This window comes from Miscanthus floridulus, chromosome 11, assembly GCF_019320115.1.
Source record: "Miscanthus floridulus cultivar M001 chromosome 11, ASM1932011v1, whole genome shotgun sequence".
In the NCBI taxonomy this organism is placed as follows: Eukaryota; Viridiplantae; Streptophyta; class Magnoliopsida; order Poales; family Poaceae; genus Miscanthus; species Miscanthus floridulus.
In genome coordinates, this window is record NC_089590.1 from 101,299,378 (window position 1) to 101,319,551 (window position 20,174).

Below are 20,174 nucleotides of genomic sequence, written 5' to 3' on the forward strand. Positions count from 1 at the left end.
AAGCACATACTTGCTTATAGGAGCAGGAAGGCTTGTTGCTCTCTTGTCGTGGGTTTTGGCTCTTTTCGGACCGACTGATTGGAGACGAGGATGGTGGAGGTATAAGCACCACACTGAGTCTAAGACTCAGGAGTGGGGACTTGGAGTCCAAGTTTGGACGGGGACCTGGACCCCTTGACAGGAGAGTGGGGGGTTGGACTTGCTTGTGCTTGGGGTACAAGCGGGGCATGTCTTTTGGGGTACCCAGCTAGGATATATTGGTTCACGAATCATCATGTGATACGGTACGACTTGGCTATGGTCTAGCACCATAGTAAGAACTAGAAGATGAAAGGGGATGAATGGATTTGATTGCTCAACTCTTGCTTGAAAGTAGAACAAGTGCTTACATAGCATGGTTAGCTAATGAACTAATCATGACTGCTAATAAAACACATACATAAGGATTCACTACTAGTAATACTTTTCACAAAAAGAAAACCCAACAAACCATAAAGCTTATCATATCATTTGGAGTCAGGAAATTATTCCCACTAGTCGGGTAAGTCTTGCGAGTACATTGTGTACTCAGGGTTTATTTACCCCTATTGTAGGTGCAGCTTGAGGAGTGGTTGTTGTGTGGAGGATTCTTCTAGTGGGCACAAACGGATCCTTGTATCTTATCATTAGATGTTTATTTCAATTCCGCTGTTTAAATTCTGCACTCTGAACTTGGTATTGTAATAATGTATTTCTGAGAACTCTTGTTGTATGAAATGGACTAAGTATTGTAAACTTGTTCTCGTTATTGGATTATGGATGAAAAACGTGGATTGTTCGAGTTCTCCCTTGGGGTGTGCTCGACGGAACCGCCTGGTGTAGCTTACTTTCGGGGTGCTTAGTGTCTAGTGGAAGACGAGCGGCTCCGAAAGCGTGTTATTTCAGACGGTTCTGTCATAGAAAAGGAGTTAGAAAAGACTCTGGCTAGAGTGACCTTCGTGGGTCCTCTAGAGCTGACCTTTGCTGGGTCGCTCGCAGCTCCCTCAACGGAGAGTAGGTCTCAACGGAGTCTGAACTTGGGCAAAACAAATATCGTGTCTCAATTTATCTTCATTCGATATTTGTGATTCACTGTGGTATTCGAGCTATTGTGTAGGTTCTCTATGCTCCATTTTATCTCTAGTAGGTACCTGCAGCTTGGATCCAAAAGCGAAATCAAAAGAAGCAAGTTGGGGCATTGAGCAGACGAACTCGTGAATACCGGGCCTGTCCTATATCAATATCGGACGTGTCTAATATTTGGAGCATGCGCTGTTTTATCTGTTCTTTGCTCTAACTCTTGTGTTGCAGGATTACAGCTCCTAGATCTTTTCTATATCACTTGTACACTTTGTGTCTAACTCTTGAGGGGTTTATTTCTCAGAGTTGGAATTTTCTAGTCATAGGAAATTCCTATTCTAATCATTTTCGTATTTGAAGGTGCTAATTTTAGAAATACCTATTCACCCCCTCTAGACGGCATCTTTGGCCCTTTCAATATGAGCTATTTGGATGGTAGCCATGTTAAATCTATCAACAAAGAGTCCCTTAACCATGTCTAACAAAACACGTAGGACTAGCATCAAACTAAAATAGATTTAGGGTACGTTTGATAGAAGAAACGTTTTGGTTGTGAGAATGGAGAGAAACATTTCACCCGTTTCTACATATGCACGTGGAAACACGAGGAGGCTGGTTTCGCGCAGATTCTCATCTCATTGCTTCCATTTTCTTTGTTCTTTTTTCAGTTAATTAGCTTTTTAGTGCAACAAGTAAAAATGAGTTGTATTTAGGCCCTGTTTGGCATGACTCTAACTCTGGGTAGAGCTGCTCCACTCTAGAACTCCTGGTGGAGTCAGCTCTGGGTGGAGTTGGAGTTGTCTGATGGAGGTGTTTGGCTGGGAGGGTGTCCCCAGCTCTAGAAAAGAGGAGTTTAAGGGTAGATTGCCATTGTTGCCCCTGGTTCGATTTGAACTACTTCTCACAAATATGAAATGAAAGTAAATGCAGTGAAGTACTACTGTTGTACTATGCCAAGAAGATTTTAGAAGGCACACTTTCGTTTGACTGTCATCGATCTGTGGCAACTACCATGAAAAATGAAGAGGGTAGCTGCTGCACTAGCTGATTGGTGAAAAGATCTGTGGCAACTACCGTGAAAGTACATGCACTAGCTAATTAGTGAAGCTGGCGGCCGGTTCAGAGTGGCAGAGCAGCATTGCATTGCATTTGCATTCGGATTTTCAGATTTCGATTCAAAATTGAACAGAACAAGGCAGTTCAGCAAATGGTTGCAATGATTGATCTGAGTACACATAGATCCAAAATAAGTTCATAGTTCCAAAATAAGGTCGTTACAATAATCATTGCACTAATTCCATGCTAGGGCGATGGATGTAGCCATATTATCACGAAATGTGTCCATAGTCACAAAGCTTGATTCCGAAGTTGATCCATCGGAGGCATGTTGAGACACGGCATACTTGTTGTACCTTTCCGGAATAGTAGGCATGAAGGTAGGATCTCTATCAAAATTAGCAAAGTCCACATCAACACTAGCATGTTCACGTATGAAATTGTGTAGGACCATGGTAGCAGCAACAATCTTCTTTTGTGTGGCCATTGAATAACCGGGCATCTTGTAAAGGATTTGCCATTTCATTTTTAATACTCCAAATGAGCGCTCAATAACATTACGAACAGATGAGTGTATATGGTTGACCTTCTCTTTTGGAGTATTTGGTTCCATACCTCGATGCCACTCGGGTAAGTGGTATCTTTCACCCATGTATGGAGCTAGGTACCCCGGACGATTAGGATAGCCCGCATCTACAACATAGTACTTGCCTACACATATGTAAAACAAGATAAGTTTGTGCATACAAATATGAAAAAGAACGTAAGCAAAATATTTACCTTGAGGTGGATGTGGGAAGACATCTACATCTGCTTCCAATGCATGGTACAATACACTAGTGTCATGCAAAGAACCCGGTTGACCCGCAGCCACATACGTGAAGCGCATATCAAAATCACAAACGGCAAGCACATTTTGAGTTGCAATTCCAGTCTTACCAATATATCTCACTTGTTCTTCAGGTGATAAAAACACACGAACATGGGTTCCATCAAGTGCACCAATGCAATCCTTAAAATGTGGATATGCTCTCTTGTCATTCCTAATCCTCTTGTGCACATTGCGGAAATTAGGATCTGTTGGTCTCAAGAAATCTTGTGCCATGGCAACCACACAATCTAAAACTTCATGAAATTTTCTACTAATGGTTTCACCTGAGTGTTTGAACTTATTTTGTCCTCTTCTATTTGACTCACACCCACCACATGTGAATAGGAAAATGGCCAACATCTCATATGTATTAATGTGTTTCGATGGTTTTAATCCGTACCTCTCAACCAACACATCATGAAGATCATGAAAAATAACCTCATTCATCCGAAGCATTCGATGACACTCCCCTGGAGTGTTAACCGTCTCCATCAGCCATCCCATTCCACTTTGTTGTGAAAACATAAACCTCGGCGGTGCCTTGTCCATATACAATTCATGATAACTTTGTGCTAGTTTTGCACTGCTCTCAACCATTTTAAAAAAATTCCCCATCACTAGAATCATCAGACTCACTTGAAGACATCTGTGAACATTGACATAAATGAAATGTAAGATACAACTGCCATACAACTGCAAGAAAATGAACTACACAAATATGAACTGCAAGAACTTGAAGACATCAGTGAACATTGGCATAAATGAAAATGAACTACAGAAAGCTTTTTACTTGTCATACAGAACTGCCATACAGAACTACACAAATATGAACTGCAAGAACTTGAAGACATCTGCCATACAGAAAATGAAAATGAACTACAACTGCCATACAGAAAAATGAACATTGACATAAATGAAAATGAACTACAGAAAGCTTTTTACTTGTCATACAGAACTGCCATACAGAATTACAACTGCCATACAGAAAAATGAACTACAACTTTCATCGATGGGGAATTTTCTGTATGAACTACACAAATGAAATACAACTGCCATCGATGGGGAATTTTTCTGTAGGATACAGAAAGTACAGAACTGCCATACAAAAAAATAGAATGTAGCTAGAACTGCCATACAGAAAAATATACTGTTTATTGCCATACAGAACTGCCATACAGAAAAATCTCACTACCATTTCTACTTGTCATATTTATCATTGTACTTCCTCCTAAGCCAAGTGAACCTAATCACAGTTCAGTTGCAATGTAATGTTCATTGCTATCATAGCCGGCCCCACAAGCAATCACAACCTCCATCACTTCATCAATAGAGTATTTTCCATGTCTCTTCGAAACATATTCATTGGCTGAACTTGCCATACTATTTACTGCTTCTTGAATTAGGAGTGCATTTCCAGACTTCGCCTTCTTGCCACTTTTTTCAACAGGCCTAGCCAATCTCTTGCCACTTGCAGGTGGAGGAGAAATACCAATATCCTCCTCTTGTGTTTCAGGACTGACATCATCATCTTGTGGATCAAAATTGGTTGCCTCCTCTTGTGTCTCATCAACATTTTCAACATTCACAACATGAGGAGACCAATGATCAATACCAATAGTAGTGATGTCAGCAAAACACTTGGCTAAGTCATCTTCATTCTCAAAGCCCTTCTTTTTGAACTTTCCACAACCCGGAATGTCTTGAAATAAGCAGAACAACACATATTATTATAAAGTATTACAAACAGATTTGTTATATGGAAAACAAATATAGCAAAAATCTTGAACCAACTTATAGCTCTAGCTTTTTTCCACCATTCACCATCCATAGCAATAGTCTTCTTTATAGGATCCCAACCAGTCCCTGTTTGCCTCAGCATTAGTTTCTTCCATGCCTTGAAATCTTCCTTCAACTTGTCCCATTTGTTCTTGATCTGAACCTTGGTAGCCACAATTCCAGTCCTTTCTTTGAACCCTTTCTCAACCTCAGCATAACCAAGTGCATTCAAGTGTGTGTTTGGCCGATTTCCTTTTTCAACTTGTTCGGCAAACAACATACATAGTACTCGAGTGTTCTCCGAGTTCCAATCAATTTCAGGCATCTATCGAACTCACAAATTTCATATTAGACTCTAATCTATCCAACATGTGATGCCATGATGGGCAATAGAACTTTCACTTCAAACAATTTCATGACAGACAACCAACTTATGGTATATAAATGATGAAAAAACAGTTTGTGTGTAAACAAGAGAGTACTCCATTAGGTACAGATATCATTATAATGCAGTTAGGTAAATGCGTGATGGAAGGATGGAATTTCATCATTGCCAGAATGACACTTCCCAGTTCCCCTACTAGGTGAGGTGAACCGTGAACTACAGCATGTGTTTCAACTTTCAATTCCCCCAACAACCTAAATTTCATTCAAGTTTCAGAAACAATTCCATGGCTACCACTACCACTACCATTCAAGTTTTAGAAACAATTCCTAGGAGATTCGGAGACCTGGCTAGGCGTATCCATTCAAGTTTCAGAAACAAAGACTCTGATTTCCATGGCTACCACTACCAGCAAACAAAAAAGGCCGCCCCCTCACCCCGAGCAGAACCGGTCCCGGACGGGAGGGGGAGGGGGCGCGGCCACGGTGAGAAGACGGAGCACCCCGAGCAGAACCGGTCCCGGACGGGAGGGAGAGGGGGCGCGGCCACGGTGAGAAGACGGAGGAGTTACCTTGGATCTGGATCGAGGTGGGCTTAGCGGGGGAGGTCCGGTAGCCACAGGCGGGGTGAGGGGGCGGTGGCAGCAGACGGGGTCGCCTAGTCTCGAGGAAGCCGCGCGTACGCTTGCTAGGGACGGCGGGGGGCTTCACGTCGCCCTCTTCTCCTTCTTCTCCGGCAGAGATGGAGGCGTCCTTCTTCCCCTTCTCCTCTAGGGTTAGGGTTGGGGATGGAGGAGACCTTCTTCTCTTCTCCACTAGGGAAAAGGTGGGGGATGGAGTAGAGGGGGAAGAGAGGCGGGGGAGGGGAGGGGAGGGGCGCCGGCCAGCGATGGCGTCGCTGGGCCGTGGCCGGCGGAGGGCGCAGTCGCCCAGCGCGCGTCGCCCGGTCACGCGGATTCGCGGAGAGAGAGAGGGAGGGAGGGGGAGTCGGCCGCACGCAGGTGTGGGAGGCAGAGCGAATAGAAAGAAAAACGGTTCGAGTTGTGTAATCAGTGGCAATTGCGGGTAATTTCACCCTAACTCCACGTCTAGATCTATTTTGGCCAGTTCTAGAGTAGGAGAAGAGGTGCTCCGAAACTCCACCTCCATTTGCACTACAGCTTCATGGAGTTGGCAGCTCCATGGAGTTTTAGAGCTGGGGTGTTTGGCTGGAAAATTGGTTGGAATTGCTGGAGTTTAGCTCCAGAGCCATGCCAAACAGGGCCTTAATTAAGTTGTTCTCCGTCCACAAAAAACTTAGAACTTTTTAAGCATATTTCTAGTTATAGATTTTTTTGGAAGAAAACATTTTCTTATGAATCAGAATCCGGAGATCCACCAGTCAAACAATTTCATGAAGTGATTCTTATTCTACACCAAAAACGTTTCTCGAGAGAATCTGAGTCTGAAATGTTTCTACGAGAATCTGGAGCCCTGCCAAACACACATGTGGCTGTACATTGTGAATTACTACATACGTGAACTCAATATTTAACAAAATTTCTATAAGAAAAATAGGTTGGAGCTAAAAATGCCCATACACATAATCGTAGAGCCATGGATGGGATGTTGCCAGTTGCCACCTCAGTAGGGCAAAGCCACCAAGTTTGAACCTTAACCCCCTCGTAAGCAAAGTAAAAATTTGCCTTGGAGGATATATACTCTCATGGTGTGCATCGTTGGATGTGCACGTTGAAATGGGTACATTTAACGATGCACAATAAGAGAGCATGTGTTGTCATTGTCAAGAGGCACAAAAGGTAAAAAATTCTCTCGTATTCAGGTTTGAGCTGATGCAGGGACACGTGGGTGCTGCAGATGGGAGTGATCATCGAGCTGCAGATCGATCGATGCTGTGCTAGCTAAGGACTCAGCGGAGGTTTTTCTCTCAGTTTTCAACATATTCATATTTTAAAAACAGTGTAGAAGAATTTTATCTCTATGAAACTCTCTCTACTCTTATGAAACTTTTATCTTCTCTCTCTTTATCAAGACAGTACCATGTCAACATATTTAATGTCCATAAAACTCTATAAAATCTCCATTGAGACTGGCCTAATCATACATGCATACACACGTGGCATGGCGTTTTCCTGCATCTCGTATTATCTGTGTACTGTATGAATCGGAATGGATCCATATACTTTGCTGTGCTGCATTGCATTATAGGCAGGAGGTGTACCTACAGCGTCCTCAACGATTCCCAAATAACTAGCGACTTTCAAATAGCTACTCTAGCACGATCTTTCAAAAACACATCTCTCATAACTCACAACACTCTCCACTACAGTGTTTATTTTTTTATATTATTTTTACGTTTAATCTCGCTAGCTATTCGTAAATTGACATTGTGGACGCCCTTGCAAAAGCTGATCTGATCACTGATGGTTGATGGAGACGGCTAGGCTAGACAGCGAAGGAAGGCGATCGATCATGTATACCGTACACGTGTCAGCATGCATGCATGCCTTGTGTCCAACTAGCTAGATCCAGAATCGCCCGCATATATATGGGTTCAACATACATACACTCATACAGGTGGACAATAATTCGATACCATCTCTTCGTACTAATTAATATACTCCTTCTTTTGTGGAATATATGATGGATGAATTTATTTATATTATATTAATCAACCAATCAATCGATAATTCGATATTAATTGATGCCAAAGACATGGCATCAAGTCCAGTTCTAGTATTTCCTTTCATCTGTCCCGACCGTTTGCTCCTCGCTTTCCTTCCTTCGTAGCTGCTGCTGCTTCTTCCAGAATCCTCCAACCACGTACATAACTCCAGTCCATCGTCGTCGGTCCATCTCTAATAATCATCCATCATCAGGGTTCGTTCCCTCCGATCCGTAGGTGAGTCGTCTGCTAGCCGGACAGATATATCGATGCATGCATGCGTGCTAGTTTGTTTTAAAATCTGTTGAGAAACCCATCGATTTGTTGGATTGGATGCAGCATGCATCAGTATACATAATCGATTTCAATTCCTCACAAGTAAGCTAAGGATTTCTTGGAGGGGATCGGAGGGGCACACACCAACAAAACTGCATGCTGCCGTTCTTTGGAGCTCCATTATTACCATGATTCTGCTGCACACAAGGTACTGCCCCCGACCCAGTACTCTCTTAGCTTGTGCAAATTCATGCAGCAGATCAGAGTTGTTGACTCCCTGCGTGCACTCACAGGGATGAGGACGATGCCCATGCCCTTGCCCTTGGTGGTGCTAATCCAAACCATCTGCTGCATGCCTGCCCATCTGGAGACGATGGGGCTCACAATAATCACATGCCCAACGTTGTCGTCGTTACCACTGAATCGGATGAGGACGACGACGACGCCATCTGGATACCGCCTGATGAGGCAGCTGCTGCAGACAGCATGGAATTGGAAGACGATGATGATGATGATGAGCCCACCTGTTACGATGCCCGAGCCGGATGTAGTACATCCTACTGCACAGATGAGGATGACGGATCCGATGATGACGATGATGCTACCACCAGCAGCAGTATCAGGTGGTGCCATGCTGATCAGTCCGCCACCAACGCCGCCCTTGCTGCCGACAGGGAGAAACGGCAGAAAGCCATGCTGAGAGCCATGAACGGGCAGCTCAGGATGCTCACCGCTCGCTTTCTAGAGTCGGCTGGCATTGGCATTGACACCACCAGCAACAGCAACAGCTGCTGCTGGCTTGACATCGTCACCTCCCTCTCCTGGGAAGCTGCCCTTGTGATCAAGCCTGATGTTGGCACTGCTGTAGGCAACCAAATGGACCCGTCCTCTTACATCAAGGTCAAGTGCCTAGCATCTGGTACACCCCGCCAATGGTACGTATGTATATAATACGTTAATTATATCTATTGTTAGAATAAATTACTGCTTTCCTTATGTAAACACAGCAAAGGAAAGCGGCGCCGAAAGGCCCTCTACTGTGATATTGTATCCGCTGCAGGTGCAGGTACCGCACGACTCATCTGCAGCACTATAGCTATATATAGAGGCCGACGCAGAGTCAGTCATGTATGTTATCTAGTTACTGTTACAGCATGTGCGCTGTACTAGGAATAGATGGATAGAGTTATATAAATAGACTACCATGGCAACTCAGTAAAGAGAGTTCAGATTTATCATCTCACAGACAGGGCTTCGGCCAACGCTGGTATCTTGTATAGTGCGTGCATGCTCTGTTCTCCCTTCTTCCTCTAGGTCCAGCCATAGCGTGTGGGGACGGACAACGCCTGTTTGTGGTCGGCACGGCTAGTGGGTGCTCGACAACATTAGCGGGTGCTCGGCAAGACTGGTGAGTGGTTCACTCACCTGAGTCGGTGATCCTGTGGGCCAACAAGTGGTATCAGAGCCATACAGGCGTCGTCGTCAGACTAACCGCTGACGATGACGGACGGTTCGGAGTTGGGCGACAGCATTGGCACTGCTGTGGCTGCCCAGCCACGACCGGAGGTCGTTGTTCGCACGGTGCGGGAGGTCAGCGGCACCAGTTGGCCGATGCTGACTCGCACCAACTATGGAGAGTGGTCAGTGACCATGAAGGTCAAGCTCAGAGCCCGACGGCTCTGGAATGCTGTTGACAAGGGCACCGGCAATGAGGAAGATGACATATCAGCGTTGGAGGCTATCCTCGCTGCTATACCGGCGGAGTACAGGGAGCCGTTGGGGGCGAAGAGCTCGGCTAAGGAGGCGTGGGAGGCTATTGCGGCGATGCGCGTCGGTTCCGACCGCGCAAAGAAGGCGACTGCCCAGCTTCTGAAGCAGGAGTACGCCAACCTCAAGTTCAAGGATGGTGAAATGGTGGAGGACTTCTTCCTCCACCTACAGACGCTCATCAGCAAGCTGAAGAGCCATGGCGTCACCATCGACGAAGAGGAGGCGATCTCCAAGTACCTCCACTCCAGGCCGGCAAAGTACATCCAGATCGCTCTCTCCATAGAGACGATGCTGGACTTGTCCACCCTCACCTTTGAGGATGTGACATGCCGTCTACGGGCGGTGGTCGAACGCCTAGAGCAAGCGACAACAACGAAGGACATCGGCAAACTACTGCTGACGGAAGATGAGTGGGCTGCTCGGAGGAACTCTGGGAAGGCAGCCTCCTCTAGCCGCGGCAGGGCTTCTTCGAAGAAGAAAAAGCAAGTCGACCCCAACGCCTGTCGGCGCTGCGGGAAGATGGGCCATTGGGCACGGGAGTGCCCAAATCACAAGCAGGAAAAGAAGGCTGAGGCTCATCTGGCGCAAGTTGATGATGAGGATGAGGACACTATCCTAATGGCGACGTTCTGTGCACTACACGACGTCGAGGCCGAGGAGAGGGAAGAGGCGACAACGGTGGAAGGACCTGGGAAGGCCCTGAAGATTGTCAACCTCGACGAACCACGCGCCCAAGTCCACCTCGGACGTGTGGGCGCCGACCAGGAGTAGCGGTGGTATCTGGACTCTGGTGCCAGCAACCACATGACGGGCTCCAAGGTATCCTTCTCTGAGCTTGACGACGATGTTACCGGTACGGTGAAGTTTGGTGACGGCTCAAGGGTGGCTATCCAAGGGCGTGGCACCATCATCTTCAGGTGCTAGAACGGGGAGCACCGCGTGCTAACGGATATATATTACATCCCGCAGCTACGTTCCAGCATCATCAGCATTGGTCAGCTGGATGAGCGCGGTAGCGAGGTACTGATCAAGGACGGAGTCCTTAGGATCAGGGACTATGAGCAGCGACTTCTTGCCAAGGTGAAGAGGTCCCTGAACCGGTTGTACCTGCTCGACCTAAAGGTAGAGCAGCCGATGTGCCTGGCGGCAAGGCACTCCGAGGAACCGTGGATGTGGCATGCCCGGTTCGGACATCTCAGCTTCGACGCGCTTGGTCGGCTGGAGAAGATGGTCCGAGGGCTACCCCACATCAAGCACGGAGGCGAGCTGTGTGACAGCTGCCTGGCCGAGAAGCAGAGGAGGCTACCATTCCCAAAGGCGGCCAAGTATCACGCAAAGGACGCTCTCGAGCTCGTTCACGGCGACCTCTGCGGGCCGATCACGCCAGCTTCAAACGGTGGTCGGCGGTACTTCCTCCTACTCGTGGATGATTGCAGTCGCTACATATGGCTGCAACTCCTAACGAGCAAGGATGAAGCAGCGGCAATGATCAAGAAGTTCAAGATGCGCGTGGAGGCCGAGAGCTGCAAGAAGCTCCGAGTGCTGAGGACTAATCGCGGCGGCAAATTCACTTCGATGGAGTTCGTTGCGTACTACGTGGATCAGGGTGTGGAGCGACACCACACCACATCGTACTCGCCACAACATAATGGCATGGTGAAGCGACGGAACCAGACGATGGTCAACATGGCCCGATCCATGATGAAGGCCAAAGGCACGCTGGCAAGGTTCTGGGAGAAGACGGTGACCACGGCGGTGTTCATCCTCAACCGCGCTTCGACCAAAGCCCTGGCGGGCAAGACGCCGTTCGAAGCTTGGTATGGGCGCAAGCCGAGCATGTCCTTCCTCCGGACATTCGGCTGCATCGGCCACGTCAGGAAGACGAAGCTGAACCTCACCAAGCTAGAGGACAGGAGCACACCGATAGTGTTCCTAGGCTACGTGGAGGGTACCAAGGCGTACCGGCTCTACGACCCACATGGAGACAAGGTGCTTGTCTCGCGCGACATCGTGTTCGACGAGAAGGCGGCTTGGGACTGGAGCAGTCCGAGCACAGGGGAAGCTGGCAGCTTCACCAGCACCTTCATCGTCGAGCACTTGGTCATCCATGGTGGTGGAGACGCTGGGGAAGAGGTGCCGAGCACTCCAGCGGTAGAGCCGAGCACTCCTGGGGCAGTGTCGAACACTTCGGGAGGGATGCCGAACACTGCGGGAGGAGTACCGAGCACTCCTGGAGGGATGTAGAGCATGCCAGGAGTGGTGCCGGGAGGTTCTGCAGTGGTGGCGACCACTCCAGGACAGGTGCCGAGCACTCCCGTGGCCGAGCCAAGATGTCTTACAGTGGTGCCGACCACTCCAAGACTAAGGCTGAGCACTCCTACAGTAGGGCCGAACACTGCAGGAGTTATGATGAGCTGTCCAGAAGTAGTGCTGAGCACTCAAGGTGCTATGCCAAGCACTCCGGTGGAACAGGAAACTCCATCAACGCTAATCGAGTTTGCCTCACCTCCAAGTGACATCACTGAGTTCGTGGACGCCTACCACGAAGGTGAGGAGGTGCGGTTCCACAGGCTGGACGATATTGTCGGCGACACAGGACCCTCAGGATTGGCTAGTCGGCTGCTCAATGACGCATAGCTGCTGCTCGTCAGTGCAGAGGAACCACCCATGTTCGCACTGGCCGAGCAGGACGGAAACTGGCGACAGGCGATGCTGGAGGAGATGAAGGCGATCGAGGAAAATGAGATATGGCAGCTCGTCGATCCACCTCCAGGATGTCGTCCGATCAGCCTGAAGTGGGTGTACAAGGTTAAGCGGGACGAGCTCGGCGCCATTGTCAAGCACAAGGCACGCCTCATCGCCCGAGGTTTTGTTCAGCGCGAGGGCATCGACTTCAAGGAGGTCTTTGCGCTAGTAGCGCGCATGGAGTCGGTTCGTTTACTACTAGCCTTGGCAACAGCAAAGGACTGGCGCGTCCATCACTTGGACGTTAAATCAGCCTTCCTCAACGGCGAACTGGCGGAAACGGTCTTCGTTAGGCAACCTCCAGGTTTCGCCGTCAAGGGAGAGGAGCACAGGGTGCTCCAACTGCGTAAGGTGCTCTACAGGCTGTGGCAGGCCCCACGAGCATGGAACGCCAAGCTTGACGCCACGCTGGACGAGCTTGGATTTCAGCGGTGCGCAACCGAGCACGCGCTCTACACATGGCGACAGAGGAAGAAGGAGCTCGTCGTCGGCACATATGTGGATGACCTGATCATCACCGGCACGCGCACGGAGAACATCAACAGCTTTAAGCACGAGATGGCAGCTCGTTTCCGAATGAGCGATCTCGGCGCACTCTCCTACTACCTCAGCATCGAGGTGAGACAGGGGAAGGAGGAACTCACGCTCGGTCAGAGCGCGTATGTCTCCAAGTTGTTGGAGAGGAGTGGCATGGCTGAGTGCAAGCCATGCGTGACTCCGATGGAGGAGCGGCTGAAGCTGACGAAGGCCAGCACCACGGCGAAGGTGGATGCAACACTCTACCGGAGCATTATCGGCGGTCTGCGCTACCTAGTCCACACGAGGCTGGATATTGCGTTCGTCGTGGGCTACGTCAGTCGCTTCATGGAGGATCCCAGAGAGGATCACTGGGATACGGTGAAGCGGCTACTGCGCTACGTCAAGGGGACGGTGGATCATGGGATCATCTTCCCAAAGACCGGTGGGAGTAGGCTGCAACTCACTGTGTTCAGCGATGCAGACATGGCGGGGGACATCAACGGACGACGGAGCACCTCTGGCGTGCTCGTCTTCCTCGGGTCGGCCCCAATCTCATGGCTGTTGCTGAAACAAAAAGTGATAGCGCTATCTACGTGCGAGGCAGAGTAAGTAGCGGCGGCCACAGCGATGTGCCAAGTTGTGTGGCTGCGCCGGCTGCTGGACGAGCTGACCGGTGTGGAAGCTCACCCACCAGCACTGATGGTGGACAACCAGCCCGCCATCGCCCTCGCGAAGAATCCGGTTCGGCATGACCGGAGCAAATACATCAACATGAAGTTCCACTTCCTCAGGGACTGTGTTGATGGAGGGCAGATTGTCATCGAGTTCGTCGAAACTGGTCGACAACTCACGGACGTCCTCACCAAGCCACTCGGACGTCTTTGACTCACGAAGCTGAAGGAGATGATCGGCATGGAGGGGGTACAAGGGATAGCAGTAGGTTTAGAGGAAGAATTGTTAGAATAAACTATTGCTTTCCTTGTGTGAACACAAGGGAAGGCGGCGTCGAAAGGTGCAGGTGCAGGCGTCGTACAGCTCACCTTCAGCACTGTAGCCACATGCAGAGACCGGCGCAGAGTCAGCCCTGTATGTTATCTAGTTACTGTTACAGCATATGCGCTATACTAGGACTAGATGGATAGAGTTGTATAAATAGACCACCACGGCAACTCAATAAAAAGAGTTCAGATTTGCCATCTCACAGACAGGGTTTCGACCAACGCTAGTGTCTTGTATTGTGCGTGCCTGCTCTGTTCTCCCTTCTTCCTCTAGCTCCAGCCATAGCGTGTGGGGACGAACAACGTCTGTTCGTAGTCGGCACGGCTAGTGGGTGCTCGACAACACTAGCGGGTGCTCGGCAAGACTGGTGAGTGGTTCACTCACCTGAGCCGGTGATCCTATGAGCCGACATCTATTATTATTATTATTATTATTATTATTATTATTATTATTATTATTATTATTATTATTATTATTATTATTATTAAACACCACATGTCAAGAATAAATATAATGTGCATGCATGTCTTGTCTTCCACTGCATCTGCATGCAGTGAGGTCGTCAAGGGCTTAGTCTTCAGGAAGAATGTGGCTCATAAGCACATGCCCACCAAGTGTCACAATCCCAGGCTGCTGCTGCTTAGCGGAGTCCTCGGCCATTCCCATGTTGGCTTCTCATCATTCAGTTCCATAGAGCAGGAGAAAGAGCATCTAGACAAGTCTGTCAGCAAAATGATGGAGATTTGCCGCCCAAATGTCATCATGGTCGAGAAAACGGTTTCACGCGACATACAGGAGCTTCTTCTCAAGGAAGGAGTCACTCTAGTGCTTGACATGAAGCTCAGCCGGCTGCAGAGGGTTGCTCTCTGTTCCGGCGCTCCCATACTCTCGTTTTCCGAGGTTCTCAGCAAGCCAAAGCTGAAGCAGTGTGACTACTTCCACATTGAAAAAGTGACGGAGGAGCACAACCTTACCTGCAGCACTGGAGTTGGAAAGAGGCCATCTAAAACATTAATGTTCCTGGAAGGCTTTCAGAAGCCATTGGGATGCACGGTAGGTCTGCTACTTCCTTTCTAATTAATCATACTAAGATTCATGCATGATCATACCTTTCACAGCCCACCACTGATGCTGCATTATACTAAGACAAGATCCATGCATGAGCATGGGCATACCTTTCTAATGAAATCTCTGCTTTATGTATATGTTCACAGCAGAATATATACCTGCCTTGACAGCAGGATGCGTTTTTCTTCTTTATAATTTGACACGCTTTTGCTTCTTTTAAAATAAAGCACTGTCATGCATGATTCTGGCCTAGCTTACACGCATATAGATTAAGACTAATTGATGAACCACTATAATCTATACTACAATGAGATACTAGCAGGAATTAATGATATAGCTGCATCGAGAAGTATGAAAGTATATAGATGGAATAGATGTCTTCTTCCCTTCTTTGTGCTGACAACACCAAGTGCTAATTTTGTGCAATTATTATAAATCATTAGTAAATTAACAGCTCACTGTGAATGATAGACAATGGTGATTCTTTTCGTCATGCAGATATTGCTAAGGGGAGCAAATACTGAAGAACTGAAGAAAATCAAGCAAGTCATGAACTACACAGTGTTTGCAGCATACCGCCTCGTTCTTGAGACGTCCTTCTTCGAAGATCAGAGACTAATCTTGAACAATAAGAATTCTTCCAAAGAAGAAGTTTCTGTCACTAGGAAGGCGGGACCATCGCCACTAGGATCAGTACAGGAATCTACTGATGGGGTGCCAGTTACCATTTCTTCTACAAATTTCAATGCTCTAAATCCACTCGAGAAGAACTTCCCTAATGAGCTCCAAGAGGGTTCAGTAATCTATTATGATTCTAATCAAGCACTCCCTTCTGAAGGACTAGCATCAGCAGTCCCAGAATCACCGAGAAGATTCATTGATATATTCCATTATCATAACATTTATTTACCGGTCACTGCTTCTCAAGAGGCAACTAATCATCAGATGGAAGACAGGCCTCAATACAATGAAGGCATGGCAAGTAACGGTATCCATGTCAGCCCAAACGTTGGAGTACCAATTGGTTCTGGTGAGAATGTGGATCATTTAAGGGATCCCCGGGAACAAGCATCCTCTGAAACCAATCAACAAATGACATTGGATGACCCTTCGGTTAGTGAAAAACATGAGCAGTCATTGGAAAATATTAAACACAGCACCAGTTACAATAACGGAGACAAGACATCTGATATAGATGAGGTGGATGATGTCTTGGAGTCTCAGAGCATACTTATTTTGCTGTCCAGCCAGTGTATCACAAAGCAGGTTATCTGCGAGCAGAGCCGTCTATCCCGTATAAGATACTATGGAAATTTTGATGTTTCCTTAGGACGCTATTTGCAAGACATTTTGCAGAAGCAGGTAACATTGTTATCATTCTAGTTATGTTTACCGATCTACTTCTGTCAGCTGAATATGAATTCGATACCTCCAAGCAAATGAATTCGATACCTCCAAGCAAATGACTTCTTGCTTCCATTCTTTTTGGCTGATACAGAACCTTGCCAACTCAATTTGAAGAATATGCTCACGACTCATGATTGTGTCTTTTTCGCAGAACCTCAGCTGTTCCTCATGTGGAGAGCCTCCAGAGGCTCACATGTATTCCTACACTCACCGCAACGGGAATCTGACTGTTCTTGTGAAGCGCTTGCTGCCTAAATATCGTTTACCTGGTGAATCAGAAGGAAAGATTTGGATGTGGACTAGATGTCTAAGATGTGAACATGAAAATGGGATCTCCAGATCATCACGAAGGGTGATAATGTCAACTGAAGCACACTACCTTTCATTTGGGAAGTTCCTTGAACTCAGTTTTTCAAGCCACTCAACTGCTAGAAGGCTGTCAATATGCGGGCATTCACTCAATAGGGATTGTCTGCGCTTTTTTGGGTAAGCTCAAGAGTCAAGAACCTTATAACATCAGCTGCATATGATTTCATAAATTATTTTGCTTCCATTGTATATTGGACTGAACCTTTTCTATTCATTTATTTGGGATCTGTCAACTTCAGGTTGGGCTCCAAAGTTGCAATGTTCCAGTATTCCTCGGTCGAAATTTACAATGCCTGCAAACCACAGCCTACTCTTGAGTTTCACAATCCCAATATGCATGACTGGTACGGGCAAGAGGTAAGAAATGTATGTATCATTCTCAATTGTCGTTTCCATCTCATGCTTCTTTTGTGAACATCCATAGTGGAGCCTAATGCCTCTGCTGCACTTCTTTAAGGTTCTTGCTACAGGAGTTACACTTTTCTCTGAAGTCACAAGCGTACTACAGAAGCTGAAGGATCAATTTCCTGAGCTGGCAATTTATTGTGGTGCCTTCTTTCCTGTTAAAGACTTTTCTCAACTTGAAGAGATGTTGATTAAAGAGAAGGCTGAGTTCATGGTAAAAATTCCTGTCCTCTTTTAGATGAACCTTCCATCGGTCGCACTGATTAATGTACTCTGCATTTCTGGTAATCATTATTTCATGGCTTATCTTTATCATCATCCAGGATTCTCTAGAAAAGGCTGTTGATCGAAATAGGGAATCAAGTTCTGTGGATGATATCCTTAATGTAAATTGGCTCTATCAGGATCTTCTGCTGGAACTTTATGTGTGGGACCACCGGCTGCATCAACTTCTAGACTGTACATCTGCTGAAAATGCAATAGTCGGAAATGGCATCGCGGAAATCTCTGAATTTACAGGTGACCAAACTGCAGTAGTTGCTCAAGCAGGCGGGATCGGTGAGCGCATGAGCAGCAAAGCATCCTTTGAGAATAGATGTATCGAGCCAGAGAAGTTCAGTGAACCAGGGACGTACAGACATGCATCAACCTTGCTTGATGATGCATGGAATAAGCATTACAATGATCAGCATAGCACAAAAGTGCCATCTTCCGGGACCTCAAATTGCTTGGGCGTTCAGAGCAATATTCCGCAACGGTGTGACGGGGAAAAATGGGTTTGGAACCCACTGAATGAGTCCAGATTGGCTTACAGGCAGGAAGTGAAAGCTGGATGTTTGGAAAGGTTTCAAGTCGTTAACCACTACTGTCCAACTCATTTATCCCCCTTGCACAAACACAGACAATCTGCCGATGAGATAAGCTCTCCACAGTTCACAGTAGGTCCAGGTGGCAGTATCCTGTGTGTATCAGAGGATGAGATATCCAGTATAATATCCCAAGCTCTTGCTATATCTGAGGAACGTCGCCACTTACTGATGGATGCTATCCCTGAGACTGAGACAGCAGATATCAGGGGTAGAGAGTATGCTAAAACAATAGAGAAGTCTTACAGCTCGGTATCTGAAAGTTCCTCTGCTTCTTTGTCCTGGTCGTTGTCTTTTGGATCTTCAGATTCTGAGGCAAGCATTTCATCTGACGACCTCTCCAGCTATGATAGCTCACTTCTATCATCCTCTCTCCATCCAGAAATATCTGTCAACGGGAGAATAGCTCTCAAAGGGAAGTACTCAGTCATCTGTGTACACTCTAACCAGTTCTACAACCTCCGAAAGAAATGCTGCCCATCGGAGCTTGCATATATTACTTCCTTGAGCCGTTGCAAGAAGTGGGATGCTCAAGGCGGAAAGAGTAAGGCATTCTTTGCAAAAACAATGGATGACAGGCTCATCATAAAGCAAATAAAGAAGACAGAGTTTGAGTCCTTCATCAAATTTGCGCCTGATTACTTCAAACATGTCAACCATTCTCTGGACACGGGAAGCCAAACTTGCCTTGCCAAAATCTTAGGAATCTATCAGGTAGTTATTTCAAATGGTTGTTGCAGGACTTCCTCCTTCCCACTGCTGTCTTACTTTATTAAACCGTGAGCATCATGTTTTGTTTCAGGTCAAGCAAATAAGACATGGCAAGGAGATTAAGATGGATCTGATGGTGATGGAAAACATCCTGTTTGGACACAATGTGTCGCGGACATATGATCTGAAAGGCGCCATATTTTCGCGATATGTCTCCGACTCAAATGACCATGGCACCGTCTACTTGGACCAAAACTTTGTGGATGACATGCGTGTTTCTCCAATCTATATTGGTGGAAGAGCAAAGCATCTCTTGGAGCGGGCAATCTGGAATGATACGTCCTTTCTCACAGTATGTATGACTTCCATTTGTGCTGCCATATCATAATTCATAGATAGATGGAATTGAAGACGTGCTCACAATCACAAAAATACCTGTGCTTGCAGTCGATCAATGTTATGGACTACTCTTTGCTGGTTGGAGTGGACAGGCAGAAGCATGAGCTCGTATTCGGCATCATCGACTACCTGAGGCAGTATACATGGGACAAGCAGCTGGAGACAATGGTGAAAGCGTCCCTGGTGGTGCCCAGGAATGAATCGCCAACAGTGATTTCCCCCAGGGATTACAAGAAGAGGTTCAGGAAGTTCATGAGCAAGCACTTCCTGACCGTTCCAGATGACTGGAGCACGGAGAATCTGCCGTCGGTGGCCTGCGAGTCCTGTGCCCACGCCGGCAACACCACCAAGTTGCCGGGACTGATCGATGAGAAACCTCAGCATCCAAGCCCAATCCTGGCGTGCGCTTAATTCTCTTCACATCAAAAACCAATTTCTTCTGGCTCATTCTCGAAGGTTGTACATACATAGCAGAAGCTGTCAAAGTTTCCAGCTTATAGATTAGGCAAAAATTGAATGTGCTGACTGCTGAGGTCAACGACCACAATGCATGTCTATCTGTTTATCTAGGAGTGCCGGACCGGGCAACATTGACTCTAGGCGCCTGGCTTTATTCCTTGCATTGCATGACAGCATATCGTTCGCAGCCATGGGCCATGGCAACGTTGAACGCAACTTTGGAAAATGCTGTAGCATCTGGCACGCCATCACCCATCAGAGCACGCTGCAGCTTTCGAGCAGAGCACACGCTAAATTCCCAGGTCAGCAGTCCAGTATGTAGGATAAGCAT

General features: G+C 47.1%; 2 protein-coding genes across 6 annotated transcripts; one reads left to right on the forward strand and one right to left on the reverse strand.

Annotated features, from left to right (window-relative positions):
• Positions 1-2,225: 2,225 nt before the first annotated feature.
• Positions 2,226-5,126, reverse strand: LOC136492560 (uncharacterized). Its single transcript, XM_066488534.1, has 5 exons — positions 4,817-5,126; positions 4,277-4,724; positions 3,825-3,876; positions 2,935-3,718; positions 2,226-2,865 (listed from the first exon to the last, which is right to left on the reverse strand). Exons 1-5 carry the CDS (start codon positions 5,124-5,126, stop codon positions 2,390-2,392), a joined length of 2,070 nt encoding a protein of 689 aa, XP_066344631.1. The 3' UTR covers positions 2,226-2,389.
• Positions 5,127-7,947: 2,821 nt separating this feature from the next.
• LOC136492859 (putative 1-phosphatidylinositol-3-phosphate 5-kinase FAB1D) lies at positions 7,948-19,993 on the forward strand. 5 transcript variants are annotated; one of them, XM_066488914.1, is made up of 11 exons: positions 7,948-8,087; positions 8,190-8,334; positions 8,420-9,061; positions 14,714-15,212; positions 15,726-16,589; positions 16,786-17,120; positions 17,243-17,369; positions 17,461-17,622; positions 17,732-18,988; positions 19,077-19,337; positions 19,433-19,993. In XM_066488914.1, exons 2-11 carry the CDS (start codon positions 8,315-8,317, stop codon positions 19,793-19,795), a joined length of 4,530 nt encoding a protein of 1,509 aa, XP_066345011.1. In that variant the 5' UTR covers positions 7,948-8,087; positions 8,190-8,314; the 3' UTR covers positions 19,796-19,993. The 5 variants fall into 5 exon arrangements, with proteins under 5 accessions (XP_066345011.1, XP_066345015.1, XP_066345013.1 ...); XM_066488918.1 differs by having other exon boundaries at positions 17,243-17,360; XM_066488916.1 differs by having other exon boundaries at positions 8,230-8,334.
• The last annotated feature ends 181 nt before the right edge of the window (positions 19,994-20,174 follow it).